Source organism: Notamacropus eugenii, chromosome 3, assembly GCF_028372415.1.
Source record: "Notamacropus eugenii isolate mMacEug1 chromosome 3, mMacEug1.pri_v2, whole genome shotgun sequence".
NCBI classification, from domain to species: Eukaryota; Metazoa; Chordata; class Mammalia; order Diprotodontia; family Macropodidae; genus Notamacropus; species Notamacropus eugenii.
The window spans coordinates 62,254,542-62,278,299 of NC_092874.1; the positions used below are offsets into that span (position 1 = coordinate 62,254,542).

General features: G+C 44.8%; 1 protein-coding gene and 1 long non-coding RNA gene across 3 annotated transcripts; both read right to left on the bottom strand.

Moving 5' to 3' along the window:
* Positions 1-150: 150 nt before the first annotated feature.
* Positions 151-14,624, bottom strand: SKIDA1 (SKI/DACH domain containing 1). 2 transcript variants are annotated; one of them, XM_072651674.1, is made up of 2 exons: positions 9,536-14,624; positions 151-664 (listed from the first exon to the last, which is right to left on the bottom strand). In XM_072651674.1, the coding sequence occupies exons 1-2, from the start codon at positions 12,054-12,056 to the stop codon at positions 600-602; spliced, it is 2,586 nt and encodes an 861-aa protein (XP_072507775.1). In that variant the 5' UTR covers positions 12,057-14,624; the 3' UTR covers positions 151-599. The 2 variants fall into 2 exon arrangements, with proteins under 2 accessions (XP_072507775.1, XP_072507774.1); XM_072651673.1 differs by lacking the exon at positions 151-664 and having other exon boundaries at positions 7,916-14,624.
* A 3,258-nt stretch (positions 14,625-17,882) lies between these two features.
* LOC140532792 (uncharacterized) lies at positions 17,883-20,277 on the bottom strand. Its single transcript, XR_011976665.1, has 2 exons — positions 19,912-20,277; positions 17,883-18,151 (listed from the first exon to the last, which is right to left on the bottom strand). It is a non-coding gene; the product is annotated as an uncharacterized lncRNA (long non-coding RNA).
* Positions 20,278-23,758: the final 3,481 nt, after the last annotated feature.

The following is a 23,758-nucleotide window of genomic DNA, read 5'->3' on the forward strand; positions in this document are numbered from 1 at the left end:
TGAACACTCATATTAAGCACCGAAGACCTGGAAGTTCACCAAGCTGTGACTATGCATTGAGTCTCTAACGATATTGCAAATACTACTTAATGGCAAGGTGAGAACATCTATGCAGTGGGGAAAGAGGAAAAGAGAGAGAGGATAATCAAGGACATTTTCAAAAGAAATATGTCTTTATTACTTTAAAAAACCTCAAATTCTAAACTCTTCAACAGCATTTCAACTACCCAAATTAACAGAAGAAGTGAATTAACACCCTGCTTCTCTTAGCTGCAACCTTTGGATGTTAGTTTGTCATAAACTAACTTTTGAAAAGGAAAAGAAACACAGGGCAGTTCTTCAACATGGCAGGGTTCCTCCTGGGGACTTGGCATCAAATGTTGCTTTCCTCCATGCTCTCATCATTTATCACATGAATTGTATTTTCCATCCAAGCGACGTGAAAAAGGCAAACACTGCAAACGTTATTTCCACCTTATTGGGGTCCAGAATCTGCTTCTCCCCAAGCCTCTTCTTGCTGAGATTTTTTTGTTTACTTATTTATTTGTTTTCCAACGTCAGGCACCGGGTCTGTAGGCTTCCCTCTTTCCTTCCTTCCTTCACTTGGATCTCATAGAGAGGTGACCAAAGACACTTGCAGGTTGGTGAGACTTCGCTCCCTTCCCTAACACAGAGAGATAACGTTTAGGTGGAGCTAATGTCTCCAAGTCTGTTTTTATTAATAAATCTTCTGAACTCGAAAAAAGATAGTACAAAACATAGGTTCACACAGTTTATATGCATGGATGCTTCAACCTCCCTGAAGAACACAAACGCAAATAAGGTTTCTGTTCTCACACCCTCTAAATCACACACGCCTACTCGTACACATACACTTCACACATTCCGAACTCTGGACACTGAGGCAAAGTGAATTGAGCTTGAAAAACAGGGAAACCTTGATGTAGGTTGTGCTTGTGAGTTTGCTATCTCTTGGGATAGGCTCATAAGCATCTTCCCTGGGGAGCAGCAGGCTTAGAAGTGTCTTTTCCAAATTCTCTTTTACCTCCCACCCTCATCTCTCCATCCTGTCGCTTTCTCTCTCTAAGTAGTTCTTTTAAAAAGCAACACACTTTAGTCCTCCGTTTTTTCCCCAGAGTAAGACAGCACGTCATATGTCAGTCCAAGCCAGAGCCCCAAGTTAATAATCCTTAGTAGAAATGTAGCAAATCGGTGGCCTAACTTGGAACAGCTCTCCAACTATCAAAACAGATCTATTCAGTTTTGAACAGGTAGCTTTTGGCCTCTAGGAAAATGAGGAAAAAGAAATTGATGGGTAATAATATGATGCAAATATGTGAAAAGATTCAGGTGTATCGCTATAGACAAGATTTTATCTCCACTTATTTGAGAGAGTTGTGTTTTCCAACTAAACGGGAATGATCTTTGGGGAAAACCAAATACAGCATGATAGAAACATCCTGTTTGGAGGGAAACAAACTGTGGAAGCTTCAGTATCTCCTCCTAGTGCAGTAATCTGACTGAAAAGGAATGGGGAAACCAGGCCCTTGAATTTGGTGAATTCGTGCATTTGAGGCATTTCGACTTAATATTGATCTCGAAACTCAATTTTGAAAATAGCCTCCACCGTAGGAGTGTGGGTTGTGTTATCCCAGTATTTGCACGCATCGATTGGGGCTAAAATAAAATTCATCATATTTTTCGTAGTAGAAGAAAGGCAGCGTACAAGAAAAAGGCTGACAGTTATTAAGAAGGAAAGAAGGAAAAGCAGCAGAAAGTGAATAGTTAATATGGGTTGTACGCAAATCCTCCAAACAAGTGCTTTAAACCCAGGGGGATTTCACCTAATAACTAATTCGGAGGGGAAGGGGAGAAGGAAACAAGGGGAAAGGGAGAGAGAGATTTTAAAAATAAAGAGAATACTGGTTTTGTCAGTGAAATTTACATCTTTGTGATCTGCATTTGCCAACATCCAGACTTTCACACGCTTTCATTCCCAGGCCTGAGAATGAAACACACCCACCTATCTGGTGTTTTCTTCAGTTCGGCACAGAGCTGGGGGCTTTCTGTAGCCGGGCTGCAGAGGAAGCTGGGAAATCCATGCTGCTTTTCCCCGGTAGGGTCACAGAATCTTAGGGAAATGCCGCAGGTCCGAGTACAAGACCACTTCCCTGCCCCCTCCCCCACCTTCTGTTCCAGGACCCGGGTTTTGTATGGTGTCCTTTTCTGAAAGTTACTCAAATAAACACAGCCCTTGTGTGGTTTTGCCCACAAGCCTCCCCAAGATTCAACTGCTTGGAAAGAGAAGAATTAGAGGAGGCGGGAAAGAAAAAGGGAATACTTTCCTCTGGATTGAAGAAAGAGTATTTATTCTTCCGAGGGGGAAAAATATATCCTTTAATTAAACACCTTTCCTCCTATTTCTCCTGTCCTCGGTATTAAATTTTTAAAATTCAGTTTCTTAGGCAATGGATGTGTGTGAGAGAAAAAGAGGAAAGGAAGAAGGAGAGAGAAGGAGGTCGAAAAAAGAGCTAGGATTGAAGAGAAAAGGGAAGAGATGAAAGGAGGGAAGAGGAGGAAAGAAGTCTTCAAACAAAAGCCTAGGAGAGACTGCCAGTGGGTTTGGTTTATCAGCTTTCCTCTGCAGACTTGCAGATTCCCTCCTCTGACCCTATATTTGGGGCTTTCTCAGAGTCCGGCCGAAAGGCTCTTTCCCCTGAATCCAAGGGCGCTGCTGGAACACTAAGGACAAAGCCGCTGCTTTGAGAGACAGTGAGAGAGCCAATCACATACACAACTCTGCTCCCAGCCTGGAGGCCGGGAGGCCCCAACTTAGCCCCGGAGTGACAGCAGCGCAAGGGGTCGAGGACGCCTGGGTCCATCGCCCCCCACCACAGACTCCCGGTACCTAAGAGGCTGGCCCCTGTCCATTTTAGCCAGTGTTAGGAACCCCTCCACTCTCCCTCCGGGCCTTAGCTCTCAGCCCGGCAGCTTTGGCCCGGAGTCGGCCCTGGGGCACACCCAGCACCTTTGCAAGCTGCTTTCCATTGAGAGCCAGTTAAAAACACACCTTCTCATTAACTAAAATCTGGAGGACCCCTCCGCCTGGCACATCGAGAGGAAAGTGTGCAAAGCCAGGACACCACCGCTTCTCGGAGAGGTCAGAGCGCTTCTGCCACAGCGGATCCCAGCTTTTGCGTCAGGCCACAGAAGCAGAGCGGCCATTTACTGCCCCTTGATTGCGCCAAGGACCAGGTTACCTCATAAAGCCATTCACACTCAACAATGAGGATTTTCTCAACAATTAACAAGAAACAACATAATAAAGCATTTACAAAGACCTTGCTATTTACTATAAATTAGGCACTCTTTAAGAGACCAGTGCGTAATTTCACACACTTTACAACTGCCGCTGCATTTTAAACACCAGGGAAAACAAGCTTGTTGCACTTTTCTATTGACCTATCTGCAGTTCACCTCTACTTTCCCTCTTCTGGAAGTTACTGCTTTGTTTGCTTTGCTGAACTGTAACTTCTCACAACCGGGGTTGTTTTTGACAATCCACAACTTCATTTTCAGTTTAACTAAGAGATTCAAAGAACCACCACAACACAACAGTCCACGTTATCTCCCTCTTTGTGAGTTATTTCCTCCTTCCTCTCTCTCTCTCTCTCTCTCTCTCTCTCTCTCTCTCTCTCTCTCTCTCTCTCTCCCTCCCTCTCCCCCTCCCCCAGATTTTGTATGTGTTACACATTCTCTATGTGCACCTCCTTCATATAGCATGTTTACAGCCATATTTACGTTGTATGAAGTTTCCCTTCATTATCACTGGTATTTAAGTCGGACATGTAAACCAATGTGTTTTAGTGACACTTCACCAGCTCTCAGCCCAGAACAAAAAGATAATTCGCGTTTGCACGTGGAAGAGCTTGAACGTGGACTGACTATTGGAGAAAGGGCAGAGGGGGTGGGGAGGAGCATAGGATTGCTAGGGATCAGACAAAAGGAGAGCAAAGTTAAAAAAAATTCAGCTGAGGAACTACCAAAATGGGGGCGAAAGAAGCAGCCCCAAAGCCTGCTCTCGTGACTGAGCTCCCGGCCTCCCTCAAAGAGAAGAGCCAGAGCAGTGGCCCAGCAGAACTGGCTTCTTTGATGTGAGGATTGCCGAGAGGTGTAGGGAGAAAGGCGGCTGTGACGGAAGGGTTCAAGCTCTTCCGCCTGGGCTAATGAGTTCATAACAAATTCAGGGAAGAGCTCAGTCTGGGGAAGGGGAAAAAAAGCCACAAAGAAATTTGTTTGCCATCAGGCAAGATGGCGGCATTTAAAAACTCTTCCTAGTGCCTTGTCGCTGTGGCTAGAGAGCAGAAAACAGCTCAGGGTCAGGCTAGCCTGTGGGTTGCACGTGTCTTGCTTGCAAGGCTCTAGGACTCGCAGGAGCCGGCCAGCAAGAGTGGGTCAGTCTGCCTGGCAGCCCGGGCATCTCTGACCCCTTTCCCCACCGGGTAGGCCCTTCCCCCCCCTCCCGTGGTTCCTACGGACACCAGGGCATCCCCCTTTCATTCCAGGGAGCCAGCTAGTCCTAAATGAAGCTTCTTCAAACTGACCCTTGCTTACAAACATAGCTAATGGGGGGGGGGGGGGGGGTGAGGGGGGGCGGAGAAGGAAGATGAAGGTTGTGTGGTAAGGTGGGGGGAAGATTTACTGGGCAAGGAAAACGCGACCAGCAGTGGGGAGCCCAAGAGAGAGATGGTGGAAGCAAGAGGTCCCCGGCAGCTGGAAAGGACAGAACGCCTTGTTTTTAAAACTGTCAATTCCCTCAACCCCTATTGTGAGAGCCTCATGCAAAACATCTCAGGCCTTTTAAAGCTGGAGCTTGTGAGGCCGCCACAGTTTGAAAAGAGGTAGAGGGAAGCGGGGGACCTAGGGCATGGCAAAGAATGATAGCTGGGGCAGTTGTGGGTTTTTTTTTTTTCCTAAAAAGCAACAGAGAGAAGGCCCAGAAAACAGGTAAAATTCAGCCCTCCTCCTCTCTCTGCTTTATGTCCCCACCCCCCAAAGTAGTTTGCAAAATGCCCTTTGGCCCAGGTCAGAAAAGCAGGCCTTTTGGGGACTGTTTTCTTATGGAATGGGGAAAAAGATCATGGGGAAATCCTGGAAATGACTAGTGGCTAAGAGAGCAAGACTCTGTAAGGTGGATGCCTTTATCCTTCTTTCCAGTTTCCTGAGGTTAGCTGCTCCTTTTAAATTTTTTTTCCCACTTTGGAGGAGCTGCCTCCAGTGACATTGGGAACTCCCTTCATTTACATATAAGCAGGAATCTTTATTTTTCATAGGTGAAGCACACTACTCATTACATTTTCTGACTTGTGTGTATGCTAATATTTTATTAAAATAACTTTACAGACCATTGCTGGGACCTCTAGAGTGTTTGTTTTGGTTTGAGATTTTTTTGGGGGGGTGGAAGGGGAGGAGAAAAGCCTTTGAGAGTCAAGTTTTTACATCTTTTGCCATATTCAACAAACAAAAGCATCATCCTCATTTCTGCAGACATTTCCATTTCTTGGTAATTAAAACTTTGGAAGGATATTCCCAAACTACAGAAAGCCATCCAGACAAGGATAAGACAAAAATCTATACACCAGCCCCTCTAATTTGTGTTATTGCTGCTTAGTGGTAGCTCCTTGTTGTTGTTGATTTTAAAATAAACAACCATTATTGAGATTAGTCCACTATAATCAAGTAAGCCTGTAGGAGAGAACACCCACTTTAAGAAAGGCAAGTTACATATTTTAAGGCATAGATACCTGACTGTGGAAGGCAACAATGTATATACATCCTTTAAAAAAAATACTCTAGAGAATAAGGAATATTTCAAAGCTTTAACTTCACTCCTTCAGCAGAAATCTTTCCAGGAAATTTCTTATTATTTTTATGGAAGATGAAACCTTTAGAATTTTTTCCAAAAAGCCAAAGTGCTTTCCTACTTTACTTTCTATGAGTGTTGATCTTTTCAAACACAGGACTCAGTGACCCTGGAGCTCCACAGTGCTGTGTTTTGTTGTTGGGTTTGTTTTTTTTTTTTTAAGTTCAATTCTCTGCAAAGATTCCATGTAAAACTGAATCAACTGAATCTTAGCAATGAAGCTAATCTCTCTCTCTCTGTCTGTCTCTCTCTCCCTCTCCCTCTCCCTCTTTCTCTCTCTCTCTGCAAAACTTACCTTTTTTGAACAAATGAGGCATTTGTAGCAAGTTAGGAAATTTAGTTTTTGTCATTAATCATATAGTAACAATAATAAACTTTTGAAAATAATTCCCACATCAGAATAAAAAAAAGTTAAAGGGGCACCAGGTTTTGAAAGAATATCTTTCTTCCTCTTTTTTTTTTAAGTTACTGTACAGTACTTAGTATTTTTCCTCAACAGAAACCCCTCCTCAAGTTTTCCCTGTGGCTGACTGGCTTGCAGTAGAATTGTGTGGGTAAAATTCATGTTGACTATTTAAATTCTCTCCTTTTGATGGTGCCTTTGTTCATCGACCCACCAGAAAAGTCTGCAGGAATGACACACTCTGGAATGCTTCGGCCTCGATGTTGCTCATTCTCCAGCTCCCATAAACTGAAACTATTGATTCTCTGAGGGCAGGAGAGTAAGTGTCAGAGCTGGATGCCCATATTTTATGTCTGAAATTCCATAGGGTCCATTTGTTTCAAATTGTGCTTATTTCACCTCTCTCCTTTTCCTTCCCCTCCCCACAAAAAGAGTGTCTGTGGACTCAAAAACAAAACAAAACAAAACAAAACCCAAAACTTCTTCAACTTACAATTTAGGAGAAAATGACTTCAACTTCAAGTAGTGTACAAATTCTAGATGTCGTAGTAATGAGACTTTGACATTTCTCAACTAAGTAACTATGAAAGAGGAAACATGACAGGCTTTCAATGTATGTGTGTCTCACACTTCAAAAAATAGTTTTCTCTCCAAAACAATTCACTATATCTAAATGCTACTTTTCAAAGCATCAAGAAGCCAGACCGAGAGGCCAGTCACAACTTTCTGGGAAGGGAACTTTGGAATACTGGAACTGCGAAGTACACTGTCTCCAGGACACACTTACAAATACAGATTTAAAGATAACTTTCCCCAATTTATGCACTGTACATAGCCACCATTCCAACAGAATAGTTTTCTGTGCATCTACATCTGGCAGCTTTCAAGGGAAGGAAGAGAACCATTTCCAAAGCATCTGTTTACTCCATCTAAATAGATTTGGTGCAAGTATTCTTAGCTTTTCTCCATTGCAATGAAAAGAAAACCACCCCACATATCTATTCCTCAGGACTGAGATCAGCCTAGAGTCCCCTGGAGATATTTATAGACAATAGAAAAGTTTCAATGGAGGTAAAATTTAAAGATTTTTCAAAACAAAATAGACTGCAAATTAATTTCCATTAGAAATGTTGACTCCAAGTCATAAGTAAACATTTCATTGCTATTTTATTTTCTTGTGTGATTTCTGATAAGGTATTCTCCAGGTATTGATCAGGAGATGCAATTGCTCAGATTTAATTTGGCAAGGTTTTGGGATATGTTACACATTAGGCAGAGAAAATTGGACCAGGAATTATTAGACCCAAGTTCCACTAGAATTACAATTGAACTGTGACTTACTTTCCTCTAACTTGGAACTTTTTACCCTTGATTTATGACAAGTTTGCAAAGTTGTTTTTTTTTTTTCAAAGGATTTCACCAGTATTCTGTCCATTCCCTGGCTCTTCTCATCTCCCTTTTACAAGAAAACACTAACCCCTGTATATGCATTTCCTCCAAACAAAACTTAAAAGTGAAAAAGCCAAGAAAACCATTCATTCCTGTTAATTATACTTCAATCTTGAATAAGTCGAAATGTATGGAACCAGGAATTTTAAACAGTGTTTTTAATTGAAAATAAAGCTAAAGCATGCTTTTCAACAGTGCAAATTTCCATAATTTTGATTTACTGCTTCCATCATCACAACATATTACACCAGCATGGCCCTGACCAAGGGCTACACCCTAGTCATCTGCATGTTCCACTACTTTGATATTAAGTGCAAATATAGATAATCACCTCTGATTGTCACTTGCAGTAGAGATACTCTTGCTCTGTATACAAGATGGTGAGGAAAACTGAAGTTTAGAGAGATGCAGAAAAAAAGAGATGGGTAACAAAATTCAAATGCCTGAGTTCTGGTACCAAAAGGCCCTAGACAGCCTGGTATTCTCATTGGTGGTGCTCCAGCCATTTCTGACCCCTCATTTGACTTTTCTGGGTTATGTTAACTTTTTTTTTTGCTCTGCTTTCAGGAGGTGGGCTATAAATTGTCCTCCTATCCAGAGAAATATTTTAGTTACTTTGCAAGCTTTAAGGGGCATGTTCAGACCACAACTTCAGTACATTAGTGGGTAACAGTAACCTTATTTAAGACTTTGGGGTAAGAACAACAACAACAAAAAACCCTACTTTTCAAATTGTAAGGAGTGGCTGTACAAGTAAAAACACACCTTTCCAAAAATACAATTCCATATTTATTTTACTCATTATAGATGAGGCAGCTTTTACCAGTACTTGAGCAGGACTCAAACCCCAACCTTTCCACTCTATAGAAAAAATAGTAAGTGCAACTCCTCTGGGGGGAAGGGGGGGGATTGAGGGAGTGGAGAAAAAGAAAAAGAAAAGATACCCTACACCACCGGAACAAGAGCTCCAGGAAAGTAGAGTGTGGCCACACAGAACCCTCTTGATACCTCCCTGTGTAACCATGTAACTTAACAAACTTTCACTGAATTAACAGTTATACTTCCATGTCCGAAATCTAGTGCATAAACTTAATGGCTCATTGTAATATTTATTATTCAACCTTTTGACATTTATTTGTAGCAGTTGAATTGAGGTACCCGGTGCATTATTAGCATTGAAACAGTAAAGTGTTCCAGCTCTACCATAATAACTGAGTTTTACTTGAGTCTTTAGCCTGAAGTAGTCTGTGGAATGTAAACCAACCCTCCTCCCACCCACCCCCACCCCACTAAAAAAAAAAAACCACAATGAAAAAAAAAGTAATCCGATTTCTGTCTTCACAATGTGATAAACCAGGACTCCAAAAGGGGTGTAAAGCATAATAGACTTGTACAAACCATCTCGTGCAGTTTACAACATAAGGAAGGTAATATGGTTCAAGAAAATATCTCCCAAAATATTTTTTATGAATTAAATTTCCTGAATTTGTGACTAGGTGGAAGAGGTATTGCAGAACCGCCCAGCTGCCATTTCCATATAGGATGGGCCTTGTGAGGAGGTTGGGAATCCTTAGTGGTGTTTAAGGAATAAGCCGGCAACAAATCCCCATCATTCCCAATAATTAGTGATGGTGGACAGGGAAAATTTGCCATGAAATTAAATGGCCTTTTCACTGCTGATGCTACATTGCTGGCTACCCTTTTTCGTCTATTGGTAACTGTAAAATCATCCAGTGTTCCTTCATGTGTCTCAGTTTTACCTGTAGGACGAGGGCTTCTAGCTGATTTCAAATTTGGTTTGACTGGAGGAGTCTGCAGTACAGGTCGCTTTCCCAGCACCAGTGTCCTGTAATTTTTTCTCACCCTTGCACCAAATTTATACTCCCCATCCTCAGGTTTTGGAGAACCTAAAGTGCATGAAAGGCCCTGACTCTGAGTCAGTGGATTTAAGGAAGTGGTTTCTTTTTCAGTGCATGCAAAATCTTCCTTTGCTGTTAACAAAGCGTCCTCCTCTTTACTTCCAGTCACACTGTAAAACTCACCCTTTGTATCATTGCACTCACACTTTAGCTTATGCTTAACAAGGTCAGGTTCATATTCTTCATTAGCACTATTGTCCTCTATTTTGATTTTAATATTGTGCAGAAATGGCAAGGCTTTATTGCCTGAGTCAGGGCACGGAGTTTCTGTTTTAGCTGCTGCTGCTGATTCTGGGTGTGCAGGAGCGACAGCAGCATCCACCTCAGGATCAGTTTGTAAAGGGGGCAAATCCGTGGCAAATTCAATACAGTGAGGGGTTTTGGAACCTTTTTCTGAATTTGCTGCTGCAACAGCAACAGAACCATTATTCAAGAACCTAGAAGGTATTGTATTGTTATCTGCACAGTGAGTAGTAGTAGCTTGCACACATTTCCTTGCCTCTCGGAGTACTCTTGGTGGTGGAAATGCATTGTTTGTCTTTGGGCTAGGTGAAGAGGCCCCCTCTGCAACGCAGTTAATGGTCAGGTCAGTTCTCTTGAAGTTATTGGAAATTTCAGAGTGTGGGAATGTGATCTCAGATAGCCTATCGTTCCTTATCTCTGTGAAATAACTTCCCAGGCTGCCGGGGCAGCACACGGGAGGCGCTTTGGATGCCCAGCTCTGATGACTCCAATCCTCTGGCGATTCTGCTTTGACATTACTTTTGAGGTCAGGCAGTTTGCTGGCCTCCTCGAAAGCAGCGGGTTTGGTTGCAGTCGCGGCGGTAGCCAGGTGGTACAAGAAGTTGGCCTGAGCCTGCATGTTGGGGGGTTTACAAAAGCTGGTACGCCTGAAACGGATGCTCTGCACGGAGACCTGGCTGGAGCCGGAGCTGGAATCCGAGTCCGAAGACGTGTCCTCCTCCTCAGAGCTGACCTCGCTCGAGTCGGACAAGCCACTGCCGTCCTCCTCCTCCTCGTCGTCGTCCTCCTCCTCCTCTCCCTCCTCCTCTTCTTCCTCCTCTTCGGAGGACACGGAGTTGCTGGTACTGGACAGACTGGAGCCAAAATCCGAGTCGTTGGCTGCATGGTCCGAGTACGAGCTAGATTCCGAGTCGCTACTGTAACTCTCGGGGAAGCTGCCCAGATGTGGCTGCTGCTGCTGCGGCGGCGGCTGCGGCTGCGGCGGCGGCTGCGGCGGCGGCGGCTGGTGATGGGGGAGGTGCGGGGGGTGGTGGGCAGGCGGCTGCGGCGGCTGCGGGGGCGGCGGCGGCTGTTGCTGTGGCCGAGGGTGGTGGTGGTGGTGATGGTGGTGGTGGTGGTGGTGAGGGGGGCAGAGGCCGTTGACGAGGTGGAACCGCTCCAGACAAGTGGCCCCTGCCGCCGCCGCCGCCGCAGCTGCCGCCGCCGCCGCCGCCGCCGCCTTGGCTTTGTAGGACCTGGGCAGGATGAGGAGGCGCCGGGCGCTGGCGTGGGGGTTCAGCAGGCAGTCCTTGCCGCCCGCCTCGCAGGCTCGCTTCCGCTTGTATCTGTAAGTCAAGCTCACGGGGTTCCCCGCCGCCCCGGCCGCCAGCTTGGGCTGCGGAAGGGCTGCGGACGACTGGTAGTAGGCGGCGGCGGCGGCGGCCGCTGCTGCTGCCGCCGCCGCCGCCGCCGCCGGGTGCTTGCTGCAGAGCAGGCTCCGAAAGTACGGGGGATCCGAGTGGAAGGCGATGTAGTTCCCGGGGACTGCAGCAGTTTCATAGTTTAGGGGGGGTTTGCAAGGCGATCGCGCGATTTCCGGGTAGCGCTGACCCGGGGATTTGCTAAAAATCTGAGGTAGATCGACGGCCGGTAGCGAGGCGGCGTCCCCGGGACGCAGAGCCTGCCTGCTGATTGGCAGAGCCTGCGCCGATTCATTCAATCCCAGCCAAAGTTGGTGGTTGTCCTTCCAAAAGCCGGGGTAAGGGTCGGCGGCGGCGTGTTCCGGTTGGAGCTCCTTTGTTGACAAAGCCCTGCTGACTTTCCTCCGCTTGGTTTTGAGGACTCGTTCGGTTTTGCAAGAAGTATAGAGCGCTTCCACGTCTTCCCGGGAGATCAGAGTGCATTTGGCCGCGTGGAAGGCAACGCTGTTGATAGCCTTGAGTTTCCTCAACTCCTCCAGGTCACAGTGATGCTTTTTCACTTTCAGATGATCCATTCGCTTGTGGACTGTAGTCCTCGGGATGTTTTTCAGCAAGTCTGTGAAAACCTGGGAGAGTGCAAACATTTGCTTTCCTTTAATGATGAGGTACCCGAGCCTCACGCCATCCACCTCTTCAAAGCCCGACTTCAAGTCGCCCATTTCGGGTCTTAAATGATTCCCACCATTTGCAGTAAATATATATGTGACGCATACATAGACATGTATGTATGTTAATCCTCCACCAGATGCTGCATATGTCTCAAGGCATCCTGCTAATAAAATAACAAAGACTGTTATTCCCGGTGAAAGGGAGTGCCAAAGTCGAGGAGAAATAATATAGACATATAGATGGAAAAAAATATGAAATTACATTCACTAGATTCCTGATTGGCTTTTGCTTTTGTTTTTTGAAAAAAGGAAAAAAGCATCAGGCTCCTGGTTTGCCAGAGTGTCTAAGTTGCTGTTGAAGATCAGTACCTGTGCCCCTTTATTATACCCTGCTTCTCCATGGGAGCACTATGATAATGGAATGTGAAGGGAGAAAGAGAAAAGAAATGCAGCTGCTATTCCCGCCGCTGCTTTAGCTACAAATAAAATGACAGAGTGAAGTGAGCTCGTCCGGAGACACCTTCATCAATTAATTCCCCTAAAGCCAACGCTGATTGGACACTCCTGACAGGTGATGCAATAAAAATTGATATTCCACCCCTTCCCCCAAAAAAATCTCCCACTAATTAGCATACCCTTATACTGCCACCTCCCCTCCCAAAGTAAATAATACAGTTAGTATATAAATCTTTCTATTAAACTATCGGAGCTCAAATACACTGACTCACAGACTTCGTCGCTAGTAGGATGTGCATGCCTTGTAGGCTTTAAAAAATACTATATATGTATTTAAAGCAATACTGCTTATTTTTGCTTTCTTGGCATTTCACGGACACAATGTATCATCCTTTCAAAGGAAAGGGATTTTAAAAATATTACCACGTCTATATAAGCACTCTCCTTTCTCTCTGGAAAATGGAGTTAAGGGGAAATGTGCAGAATCGCCTGGTATTTCCCTTATGGGAGTGGGGAGGAAGGCAGGGAACTACAAAGTTAAACCCTCGGCTGTTCACCACCCCTAGCAGATACTTACGTTTTGGATATCCCTTGATTTTCCTCTTTTGCTTAATCTAGCCTTTTTACATCCAGTAACAAAGTTATTTGGCTGTGGAGGCTGTCGAAGGCTTCTGCTCCGAAATACTGTAACAGTTCAACAGAATATCTGCTCTGTAGTATGGAGGGAGGAGGTGGTTTCACGTCAGACCCATAACAAAGCATAGATAAGCCAGAAATGTGTACACTTTTCACAATTAACCAGACTGGATCGCCTGCAAAATCGTAGTAGGATCCCCAGTCCAGGCAATTCCAGGGTGTTGGATTGTGCAGTCAGGATTCCAGAGAGCTGATTGCTTCTGCAGCAAAGAAAAGAAAATGTAAAACACCCAAGGTGCTTCCAGAGGTTTTACGTAATAATGATGAAAAAAGTGCTGCCGTGTGATGTAGACTTTCAATAGTCTATGATGCTCCTGGTTGGTAGTTTTCATTGAGCTTTTCACAGTCTTCTATTTTTCCATGGAAGCCAAACATTCTGATCTTTTTTTTACAAAAATCACTTTGGATATGTAACATTAAGATTTAACTTCTTCTTAGGTACCTTAAAAGACATTTTCGTGTCATTCACAAGGATATCCCAAAGACTGCCAAGTGAGAGCAAGCTTCTTAGTTGGATTACAATGTTTCCCTTGGCTGATTGCAAGCTGATATGTAAAATTCTGCAAAGTCCTACTAACTGTCTTCTGTTAACGTTTGCAACTGCAAACTGGATGCAACATAGACACTTACATAGATTCTTGTTCTTCCAAAAATAGACACATCCGAGTGGTTAAAAGAATAAACGGATATTTTTTTGGAGGGGGGTGCTTCAATGAGGGGAAAAGGTGTATAATAATGTCTTCCTTCTCATTCAAAAGTTCCAGCTTCCACAGCCGTGGCCTGGAGAATTTAGCACCAGTAGATAAGACAAAATCAAAATCAAAATCAAGAATTTAAAAAAGGGGGGGAGGTAGTGGTGGTGGGGAAAAAAGGTAGTTTTGCATGACAAGGCGGAATCTATGCCACAGCTCCCCACCCCCACTTCAGCTCCCTTGCAATTTCCCAGGAATTCTGAAGAGAATTGGGAATTTCAAGAAGTACATCCGGAAATTAAGGAAGTCTATTTAGGAGAGTCTGTAACTCAGGAGGCTGGGATTTGAAAAGTCAGCCTTGGACTACTGTTGCACTCAGCACCGATGTAATCGCCGCTCTTCAACTTAATCAATGTGTGTACAAACCACGATGTCTAGTTCTTGCCTTTGAAATCTAAGGATAGCATTTCCATCCAAGAAATCAGAGCTATAGCAAATTACATTTTTGTCCCTTGAATGAAAGAAGGCTCATTGAATGGATCTCGTGATATTTCAGGCTTTCAACGTAACCGAGAGGCAGAATGAACAATGCCTCGTCACAGCTCAGACCATCCACCGAGTTAGCTTTCTGGTGCATCGGGATCTATCACGCCGCGGATTTCTCCTTCACTTTCACAGGAAGCAGAATGCACAATCTTTGAGCAGAAAGCAAAGTTTCGAGGCAAAACAGATGCTGGTATTTGTTTTACAGAGTAGAATCATCAGAGCCTTTCTATTGCCAGAGACAATAATGTCGTTTAAAAATTCCTCCTGATGCACTTATATACTGCCAACTCTCCTCCCTCCCCCCTCCCCTCCGCCCAATTCCCCTCCCCCCCGCTTTAAGGTTAAGACTATAGAGTCAAACCGTCAAGAAACAGTAAACTCAGAGAAAGCCTTTGAGAAGAGATCACAAAAGGTTGTATAGACAGTTCTCTCTTGCCAGGTAGTTTAGTTGTTCTCTAGTCCTGTTTAGATTTTCACACACACACACACACACACACACACACACACACACACACACAGCAACATGATTTAGTAACTTTCAAAATTACCTGACTTTTCCCTCTTTGCCATCTCTTGAGATGTTTGCAGCATAGGATGCTTTAAATACCGGTAGCAAAATACATTGGGTTAAAAAAAAATGAGATACAGTTAGTGAGAGCCAAATAGGTAAAAATAAAACCCAGAAATCTTGAGGAATGTTAGCTGTATTTATATGTGATATGTATCTCTGTATGTGCTCACATATTTACACATATATATAGATATATATTTTTATACTTATAGTAAGAATCTTTCTGAACGTCAAATGCATTCTTTTGTTCCTTTAACTTCCCCCATGGTTGTGTGTGTGTGTGTGTGTGTGTGTGTGTGTGTGTGTGTGCGCTTGCAGAATGTGACAGACAGCTTTCTTGTGGCCATCAGCACACGTTGTATATCCGGGGTCTTCTCCAGGCACCTTGGGGGTCGATCCCGATAAAAAGATCTAGTGGAGGCCCCTGCCCGCACACACATGAAAGGCAGGGGACTTTAAGATGGATTTGCATGCACACAGGGGATTGCGATCAATAGCTACCAACATTTATGGCTTAGATTATTAATGTGAAAGCTGGCCAAAAGAATGGAGATGAAAAATTAAAGGTGTCTGTTATCAATTATGTTTAAAGTTATGCAATAATTTACTTACTTTGAGTGTGTGTACAGATCCAGATGTATATAAAGTGCTATCTCTCAAAAGCAAAGGAGTTTCTTTGATAAATTTGTCGACCATGTCAACCTCCTTTACAATCAACGATGAACCCAATTCAGGAGATGGTCAGTCTTAATTTCTTCTTAACAAAATATCTATTGATTTCTATGCTTCCTAAATCTATATATATGTTTGTTGATACACTAAAATCCACATATATGTATGTTCCACCTTCATAGCTCCATAAGTGGAGTATGTGCATCTTAGATATATGGACAAGATATACCCTAAATTTATTAATTAAATATGATAATTTTTGTGGTGAGGAATGTGCAGTCCACAAGCTATGGTAGAAAGTAGTTCAGCTTTCAAAACAATGGTGCTTGGTCAAAGGAAAAGCATCATTAATAAATAAGGATAAAAAAGATTCTTAACACCTACTTGCTGTTTCTATTGTTAAAAAAAGATTGCGCTTTCATTTTTTAAAAAGGTGTTAAATGAATGAGAATTCAAAACTTTATCTTTACATATCCCCTGGAAATGTGCTAAATTTACCTTCAGATGCTGTATTTTGATTTATTTTCCCTGCATTTTTATGTTTAAATACCATTGCAATTCAGTCTGACCTCTTCCCTCTGGAGCCGAGTAATGCACACAGCATTTACAGTCTTTTAAATGGTTAGCTGGGAAATGCAACAGCAATTTGCAGCAGCAGTTTACTAATGGGGAAAATTCTTTTGAAAACCTGAAGGAAAACCTAAGGGTACTTTTGCATTTTCCACACTACAACTGTCATATAATTAAAGTACTGAAGAGCATTAAAATAAACCTTTTCCTTCCAAGCTTTCACCCAGACATACATAATTTAAATGAGGATTCAACCCCTCAGTCCTCTCCCCCACCTCCTTCTCTGTATACATTTGTTTTAGTGATCCATGGGCACATTTTGTTCAAACTGGATTAAAAAAGAAAACAGTTTGAGGACATCACAGAGACACCAATAATATAAATATAATAGTTAGAAAGAATAAGAGGAGTTCCTTCTGCTATGAGTAAAAGGCAAATATAATACTTAAAAGACAGCATAAATTAAAATATAAGAAAAATAATCATGTTGACTTGAATCAGTTGAAGATGTGAGACAATGAAATCCTATCTGACAGTCAAAAGATCCATAACTTAATTTATCCAACAATATCACACCTTTGAAGGATTTTTGGGGGGGAGGGGTGAGGATAAATAATAAATTAAGCAACAATTTACAATCTAAGTGTATTTTCCTGGTATTTTCCTGGAATTTTCTTTTTAGCTTATCTCAAACTGCCCAGGAATGAGGGTGTCTTCCAAAGGGCCTATCTTTTTATTCTGAGGCATTTTAAAATCCTGTTTTTAACAGGAGTTTGGGGCACATAGTACATGCCATGTTGTCTACTGACCCATAATCAAAATGCAGTGACCTTCTACCCTTTTTTTGCCCCTTGACCCATCTTGAATTCAATGCAGCCTTTATAAATTTGCAAATCCTTGGAGGTAAAGAGGGTTTTGTGAGGCTTTGTTCCGAAAAGGCCCTAAAATTGTGCATTTTGAATTAGACAAAGGTACAGCAAGGGATCCTGATGCATGAGACCATTTTCTTACATACAGGTGAGCAATATGCTACTCAAGAGCTATTCTCAGAAATTCTATACTGTGAGCTAAAAAGCAATGATAAACGTAGATCAGAAAGTTATGAAATGCATCAAATCAGCAACGTGATACAAATCACTTGGATAGTGCAAGGATTGGTCAGGCCACAGACCTCCAATTCTCCATGTATCCAAGGACTGTGAGGACCGTGGTGATCAAGGAAGGAAAAGGAAAAGGGGGAGGATGACAGAGAGAGAGTGGGGGGGGGGGGGGAGAGAGAGAAGAGAGAGAGAGAGAGAGAGAGAGAGAGAGAGAATAGAAAAAAGAGATATGATCTGAATGTACAGGCCCATTCCCTTATCTTTCCTGCTATCAGCCAGTTTAAAGGACACCATAATTATGATGCTGATAAAACAATGCTTGCTTATGTGTGCTGAATAAATAAAGAATGTTTACAGCTCAAGAATCTTTTAATTCCAATTAAATGCTATCAAAGAAAAGCCACTTTTCCTTCTGCAAATGCCTTTCCCCCCAATTATCTTGTTTTGTTGCAATATTTTCCTATGAGACACAAGGGCATTTTAGAACGTCCCTCTGAATTTAGGGGAAAAAAATCTGGAAAAGTAGGGTGCAAAACAGATTTTTAAAATGACACCCGAATACCAAGAACCACAATTTATTTGGATCAGCAGAGTTTTTATTTGTTTATTTTACACAGGGACCAAATGTGTAGAGATTCAGTGCTAAGCGACACTGCAGTGTCAAGCGCCATCCGTAGGCTGCTGAAGCTTATCTGGAAAACTCAGTAGCACCCATAGGCGGCGGAGAGCAAGGAAGGGGGTACAAGGGACAGGATCAGCTTCCGAAAGCAGTCTTGGTTCCAATCCACTGGCGGTAGCCCAAGAACCTCTAGGAATATGAACTCCAGTCAGTACCTTCCACTGCTGCAATTAAACAGAGGACAAAAAAAAGTGGGAGGTAAAAAATTCACAAGTTCCCTTTTAAGGATGCACAAGGATCCTTTCAAATATTAACTGTATCAACAGATCTCATCACAATCACATTAAAACAAGGTTTTATAGAGCAATGCCCTACAGCCTGGGCACTACTTTTTTTTTATTGGATTACACAGCAACCAGGAAATTCCCTTTTTTGGTTTGTTTTGGAATCATTGGAGTAAAATGAAAATTAAGGCATTCTAAGCTGAATAGCTATGTTTTGTGAGATCGGTTCTCCCCCTCCCCCCCTCATAAATGGAAAAGAACCGCCTTTACCTAATTCCTCACACACCATTCAAATTCAAACTTTCATTTCCAATATTTCTGGGTTCTTACTGTTTTGTTTGTTGTTTTTATAAGCACATGGCACAACAAACGTTATGTAAAATGCACTCATAGCGTTAAATGCTGATACAAATCTGCCTTTCACTCCATCTGTCTAAGTATCACAATTGCTAAGTGTAAACTTTAAAAAAAACTTTCCATAGATAAAATGTTTAATATTTCTTGGCAAATTACACTTGGTGATGTAGTGCAAAATATAGTGTTAAAAAAAAGTCTGCGTATTTGAAAGTGTTCTAGAGAGTTGTATGCACCCTTCCTTTTGAAAGTTTAGACCTCCAGTACCCTCGATTCTACTGGCAGAATTAGGATGGACTTAGAGGGTCCTAAACGTGACCGATTCACTAAGGCGGGGGGCTACAGCTTGCAACAACGTGCTTGGCAACTTAATCCTACACTAAAAGAGGGCAGAGAGCGAAAAAGGATGGAATACAAACTCTTCCGACATTTGCAGTTACTTTCGAGGTGGACTGTATATTTTCAGGCTGATGGGAACATCTGATTTTTGGAGCAAAAAGAAGAGAAGGTAAGTGTCTGTCCTTGCAGTCGGCAGTTCGTAGGGAAACAATGAAAGAACAAAGGGAACTCACTTCACCATTGGAACATTTTTTCTATCTCCCTCCGTCTCAAGCTAACGGCCAAGGAGCCTGGAGGACTCATTTTAACTTTGCCTTTAAGTGGTCTGCGGCACGTCTGGTTGGGACTAAGAACAGGCAAAAGTTGAGGGACTATTTAAATAAATAAAAATAAAAGCTTGCTGGGGCTGCTCAGCACAGCACAATGAGCAGAGTCCAACCAGAAGTTGCTAAATGCCTGTTTGCAAAGCCCATGAAATAGCCTTTAAATAACAGAGCTCAAACTTCAGATCAGTCAAATAGGCTTTCTTGGAATTTTAAGGGTTCATCTTTCTCAAAACAGATGCCTATACAATTGGGGGGGAGGGGGAGAGAGAAGGTGGTCGAAAGGGATGTGATATTTAAGGCGTAAAACAAGTCACAAGAACTGATCTCTCGCTTCTGACTAGAAAGGCATTATTTAAAAAAAGGAAAATAGCCTTAAAGCCTGGACACGACGGTTTGCTAACGGGAGAAAGTGCAGTGAAAGCTAGGCACCGAGAGGGGATTCGGACACAGATACATTGTATTCGCTTTGGCTGCGCCGAACATCAGCAAAGTCTCGCTTTGTCGGTCGGTGTAGCAGAATGAGTAAGTGACCCAGTGCCGGCGGCATTATATAAATAGATCCGAGAGGGAGGGGGAGCCCCCAAAGCGGACGGGCACGTGAAGCACGCGTTTTTACTGCCCCCAAAGCGGCCACCGACCCCCCCCCTCCGCCTCCACCCCACCCCCAAATCCGTATATTACCTGCCCTGTTACAGTGACACATGTTTATGTTTATGGTCCTGGTTTGTACTAGTGTCAAGAGCCCCAGAAAGAGGGGGAGGGAGGAGGAGTAGAGGGAGGAGGAGAAAATACAACCACCCCCACTTGTTGTTAAAGCAAATTTACTGCGTTATTGCATGCCGTGTAAAAAAAAAGGGGGGGGTAGCGCATGGGGGAGGAGGGTGGGGAGGAAGGGGAGAGTTGGCCTGTGGGCTGGTGGGTGGGGGCTGGAGAGCCCGAGCCCAGCTCCTTCGCCTCGGGGAAAGGCAGCCCGGCAGAGAGGGCGAGCCGCGGCCGGGAAGCGCAGGGGCCTCCCCTCCGGCTCTCCGCCTTCACGTGGGGGCTCCCAGGCGCTGACCTCTCACCCCGGCTCCTCTTGGCGTTTTCCTTCGGTGGCCGCGGCCACTTTTTACCCAGAATCCCTCGCGCGGGCCGCGCTCGTGCCGAGCTCGAGACTTCCCTAATCCTGGGCCGGCGCCGCCCCCCCCTCACTCCCCACCCCACGCCATTCCGGGCTCCTTCCTTTCCTTCTCCGCGCCCCCCCATCCCCGGTTCGTAGAGCCCTGGGGATGGATTCTCCCGGCTGGGAGCCCCCGCCTTCCCTCCCTTCCTCCCTTCTTCTCCATCCCCCCCGCCCCAATCCCCAGGGAGCTCCGGCGGAGATGGCGGGAGGAGGCGGGGGTGGCGGCCTGGGGTGGAGGTGGGGGAAGTGGTGGAGCTGGGCCTTCCTTGTGCTTCCTGGCCCAGCCGGAGAGGGAGGGGGAGGGGGAACCGAAAGGCAAGGGAGAGGGGCTGCTCGCCCTGGGGGCTGCGGAGGACGGCCAGTACCTGTTGAATATTATTGGGCCCCATTAATCTTGTTCCTTTTCTCTCTCCCTATTAACCACATCTCTGGCTCCTCTAAGGAGGAGGAAGAAATGAATGGCTTTTCCCTCTCTGCTTACCCGCCTCCCCTCTCCCCCTTTTAATTTTTTCCCCCTAAAACAAAAACAAGCTCAAACTCCATCCGCCCTCCCCCGTCTCCTGCGAGCCTAGCTCTGGGTTTGCCCCTCCCCTCCCCCACTTCCCACAATAAACTAGTCTAGCGGAGGAGCTCCCTCCTGCCCCGGGGGTTATACTGCGCCCCAGCCCCTCCCCCCGTGCCCTGGTGCTTCTGGTTCTCTGGTTGGTGAAACGTGCAGACTTGGGGCTGGATGCTTCTTCCCTTTCCCTTCTGTCCGCGACCTCCATAGTCTACACTGCCTTCCGTTTTCCGAAGCTTCTTCATCTGGTTCCGTGTCTCAGCTGTTTTTTCCTTTTCCAGAAGGAAAAGCAACCCTCTGGTTTTTAATGTGTGCCCAGCCTAGTCTGCCTTACTCCCATCCCCGGGTCAGAATGCCAGGAACGCGTTTGGTTTAAAATCGCCACCTCAAAGTTGAAAAGAACTGCGTTAACAGGGAGGAATGGAACGTGGGGAGGGTTCGCTGTTTTGCCCAGGTTGTAGTGTATAAAAGTCAGGTTTAAATGGAGGAGTGTGTTTCGGTGAAAGAAAGAAGGCCACTTTTATTAGCCAATTTTTCCCTATCTCTGGAGAGGAACATCCTCTCCACAGAAAGACTAGCCCAAGGTGGAAGGAAAACGCCCGCTTGGATTTCCCCTTCCCCCCTTAAAAGCTTTCCCAAGTCGCTTTTTCCGACCGGGGGAAGCAGCTTCCTTCCTACTGGGAGCGAGGAATAAAGTATCCTCAAAGCCGCCGAGAGGAGGGGGCGAGGAGAGGCGGGCGCGCTTGGGGCGGCTCAGCTCCAGGAAGAAGGCAGGAGCGCGGGCAGGCTTGGGAAGGCTGCGCGGAGGCAGTCCGTGCATGGAGCGGGCGGAGGACGGCTGGGTGACGCCGGGGCGGGGTGGGGAGGGGGCCGAGGGAGGGCGCACGGCGGCCGCCAGGACGGGCCGCAGTGTGCGGCGTCGGGCCGCGAGAGTGCCAGGCCGCCGGGTTCGGGGGAATCCTCCGCGCAGCGAGGGCGGGGTGGGGGCCGAAGGCCGGGAGAGGAGGGGGCGCCGGGGGCCGCGGCGGGGAAGGAGCGGAGAGGGAGGAAGTGCGGGCTGGGCTCCTTTTCCTCCGGCGGCTCCCATTGTTCAGGGCCCTGCGCAGCTCTCTCCGGCGGGGGAGGGAGGAGAGCTCGGGCCGCCGGGCTCTCGGCCCCATCCCCCACCCGCCCCAAACTTCAAACGGTGTTGGGTCAGAGCGACAAGTTTTATTATCTGACGAGGCAGGCTAGGGGTTCTCAGCGAAAGAGCCGGGGGAGAGGGAGGCTTTAAAACGTGTCAGGAGCTGAAGGAAGCCGAGGGAGCCTGCAATTCACGTGTTAAAAGGAAAGGAGAAGGCAGAGCAGCTTCTAGATATGTTCATAAAGTTAGCAGTTGTTTATAGACACACGCGGACTTTCTGTGTACACATGTATATACGTATATCTGTTTTGAACCTGGGAAGTTGGAAGATTTAATGATTTTCTAAAAATACGAAATGGGGGGGAGTCTCCATAGGCAGTAGTGTGGAAAACTATACATAAAGGCTGATTACTTTGGAGCACAAACTATCATTAAGATAGGAAATCCAGCATGCAACAAAGTTAAAGGTAATCCTGTGTTCTTGAAAATAAGATTTCAAAATGATAGTATTTTTCAAAAGAAAAAACCATGTCGTGTCTTGTAACCAAAATTTTGAAAGAAATTGATGCAACCGCGCTACCAAAAATGAAGCTTATTCCCACCCCACCCCCCGCTGTGAGGCACGGACAGTATTTCTGGCATACATCATATTTTCCAAAATGTAAAGGAAAGGAGAATTTCCAAGTGCTCGAGACTCTTTCAGACAAACCTGTGCTCACCCTAAATAAAGGCTAATGAAGGAGAAAATCAAGCCCAGTGGCCTCTCAGTGGAGGAGGAGAATCCTTTCTGAGTAAATTCGTAGATGACTTGATATTCCTCTCTAAGATATCCATTCCCTGCTTCCTTTCACGTAAACCACATTGTTTTCCAATTTGGATTAAAAAAATTAGAATTGATTTCTAATGAAATATTATATTTACACATCACCCTGAAAACATCATTTGACAAAAGTTTTTAATTACAACAAAGGAGTGAGCAAATGTTTATAAACCGCATCTCTGCACGGAGGCAAATTCGAGTGAGTGGTCATTGAAGGTTCCTTTTTCCCCTTTTCTTTGGAAACACTGCAGCAAACTCAGAAATTTTTTGCATTCATAAACACCAACACATCCCTTTGACTGGTCTTCTACCTTCAAAACTTGCATTTCCCTTATGGAATTTTCATACTAATTTTTTTTTTTGGAAGATGGGGAAATTTAAAATAAATTATCTGAAGAGTAAACATTGTAAAGCTTAAAAAAAACCCTATGCTTATCATTAAATGCACCGGATCCATTCTCCTCCGTATGCATCCTCATTCATGTCCTCCCTCTTCCAAGCAAACTTGACTCAGTTGGAGGTTTCTTTGGGTTACACCTAGTTGACCATCCTGGTGTTGGGTTTTGTGTGAAGCTGCTGTTTGGTTGGTACTGGAAGGCTAGGGGAATGGTGTTTGGATCCTAAGTCTCAGACGTCTATCATTTAGAATAAAAAGTGTATGTTGCAAACTGCCTCAGCACAGACTTTCCCTGAGAAAAGCTGAGAACAATCGGAGGTGGGGGATGGAGGAGAGGGGTGGTTTAGCTGGGACTGAGGGGAGAGGGATGCAGGGTTTCTGGGCGATCTGTGCTACCTTTTTTTGATTTTGCGTGTTACCCTATTTCCTATTCTTGCATGCACCAAGGGCCATTCCTTTTTTAATTG

What these genes read in the sequence shown, in the direction of transcription:
- SKIDA1 (XM_072651673.1), bottom strand. Translation starts at nt 12,056, where the DNA reads ATGGGCGACTTGAAGTCGGGCTTTGAAGAGGTGGATGGCGTGAGGCTC.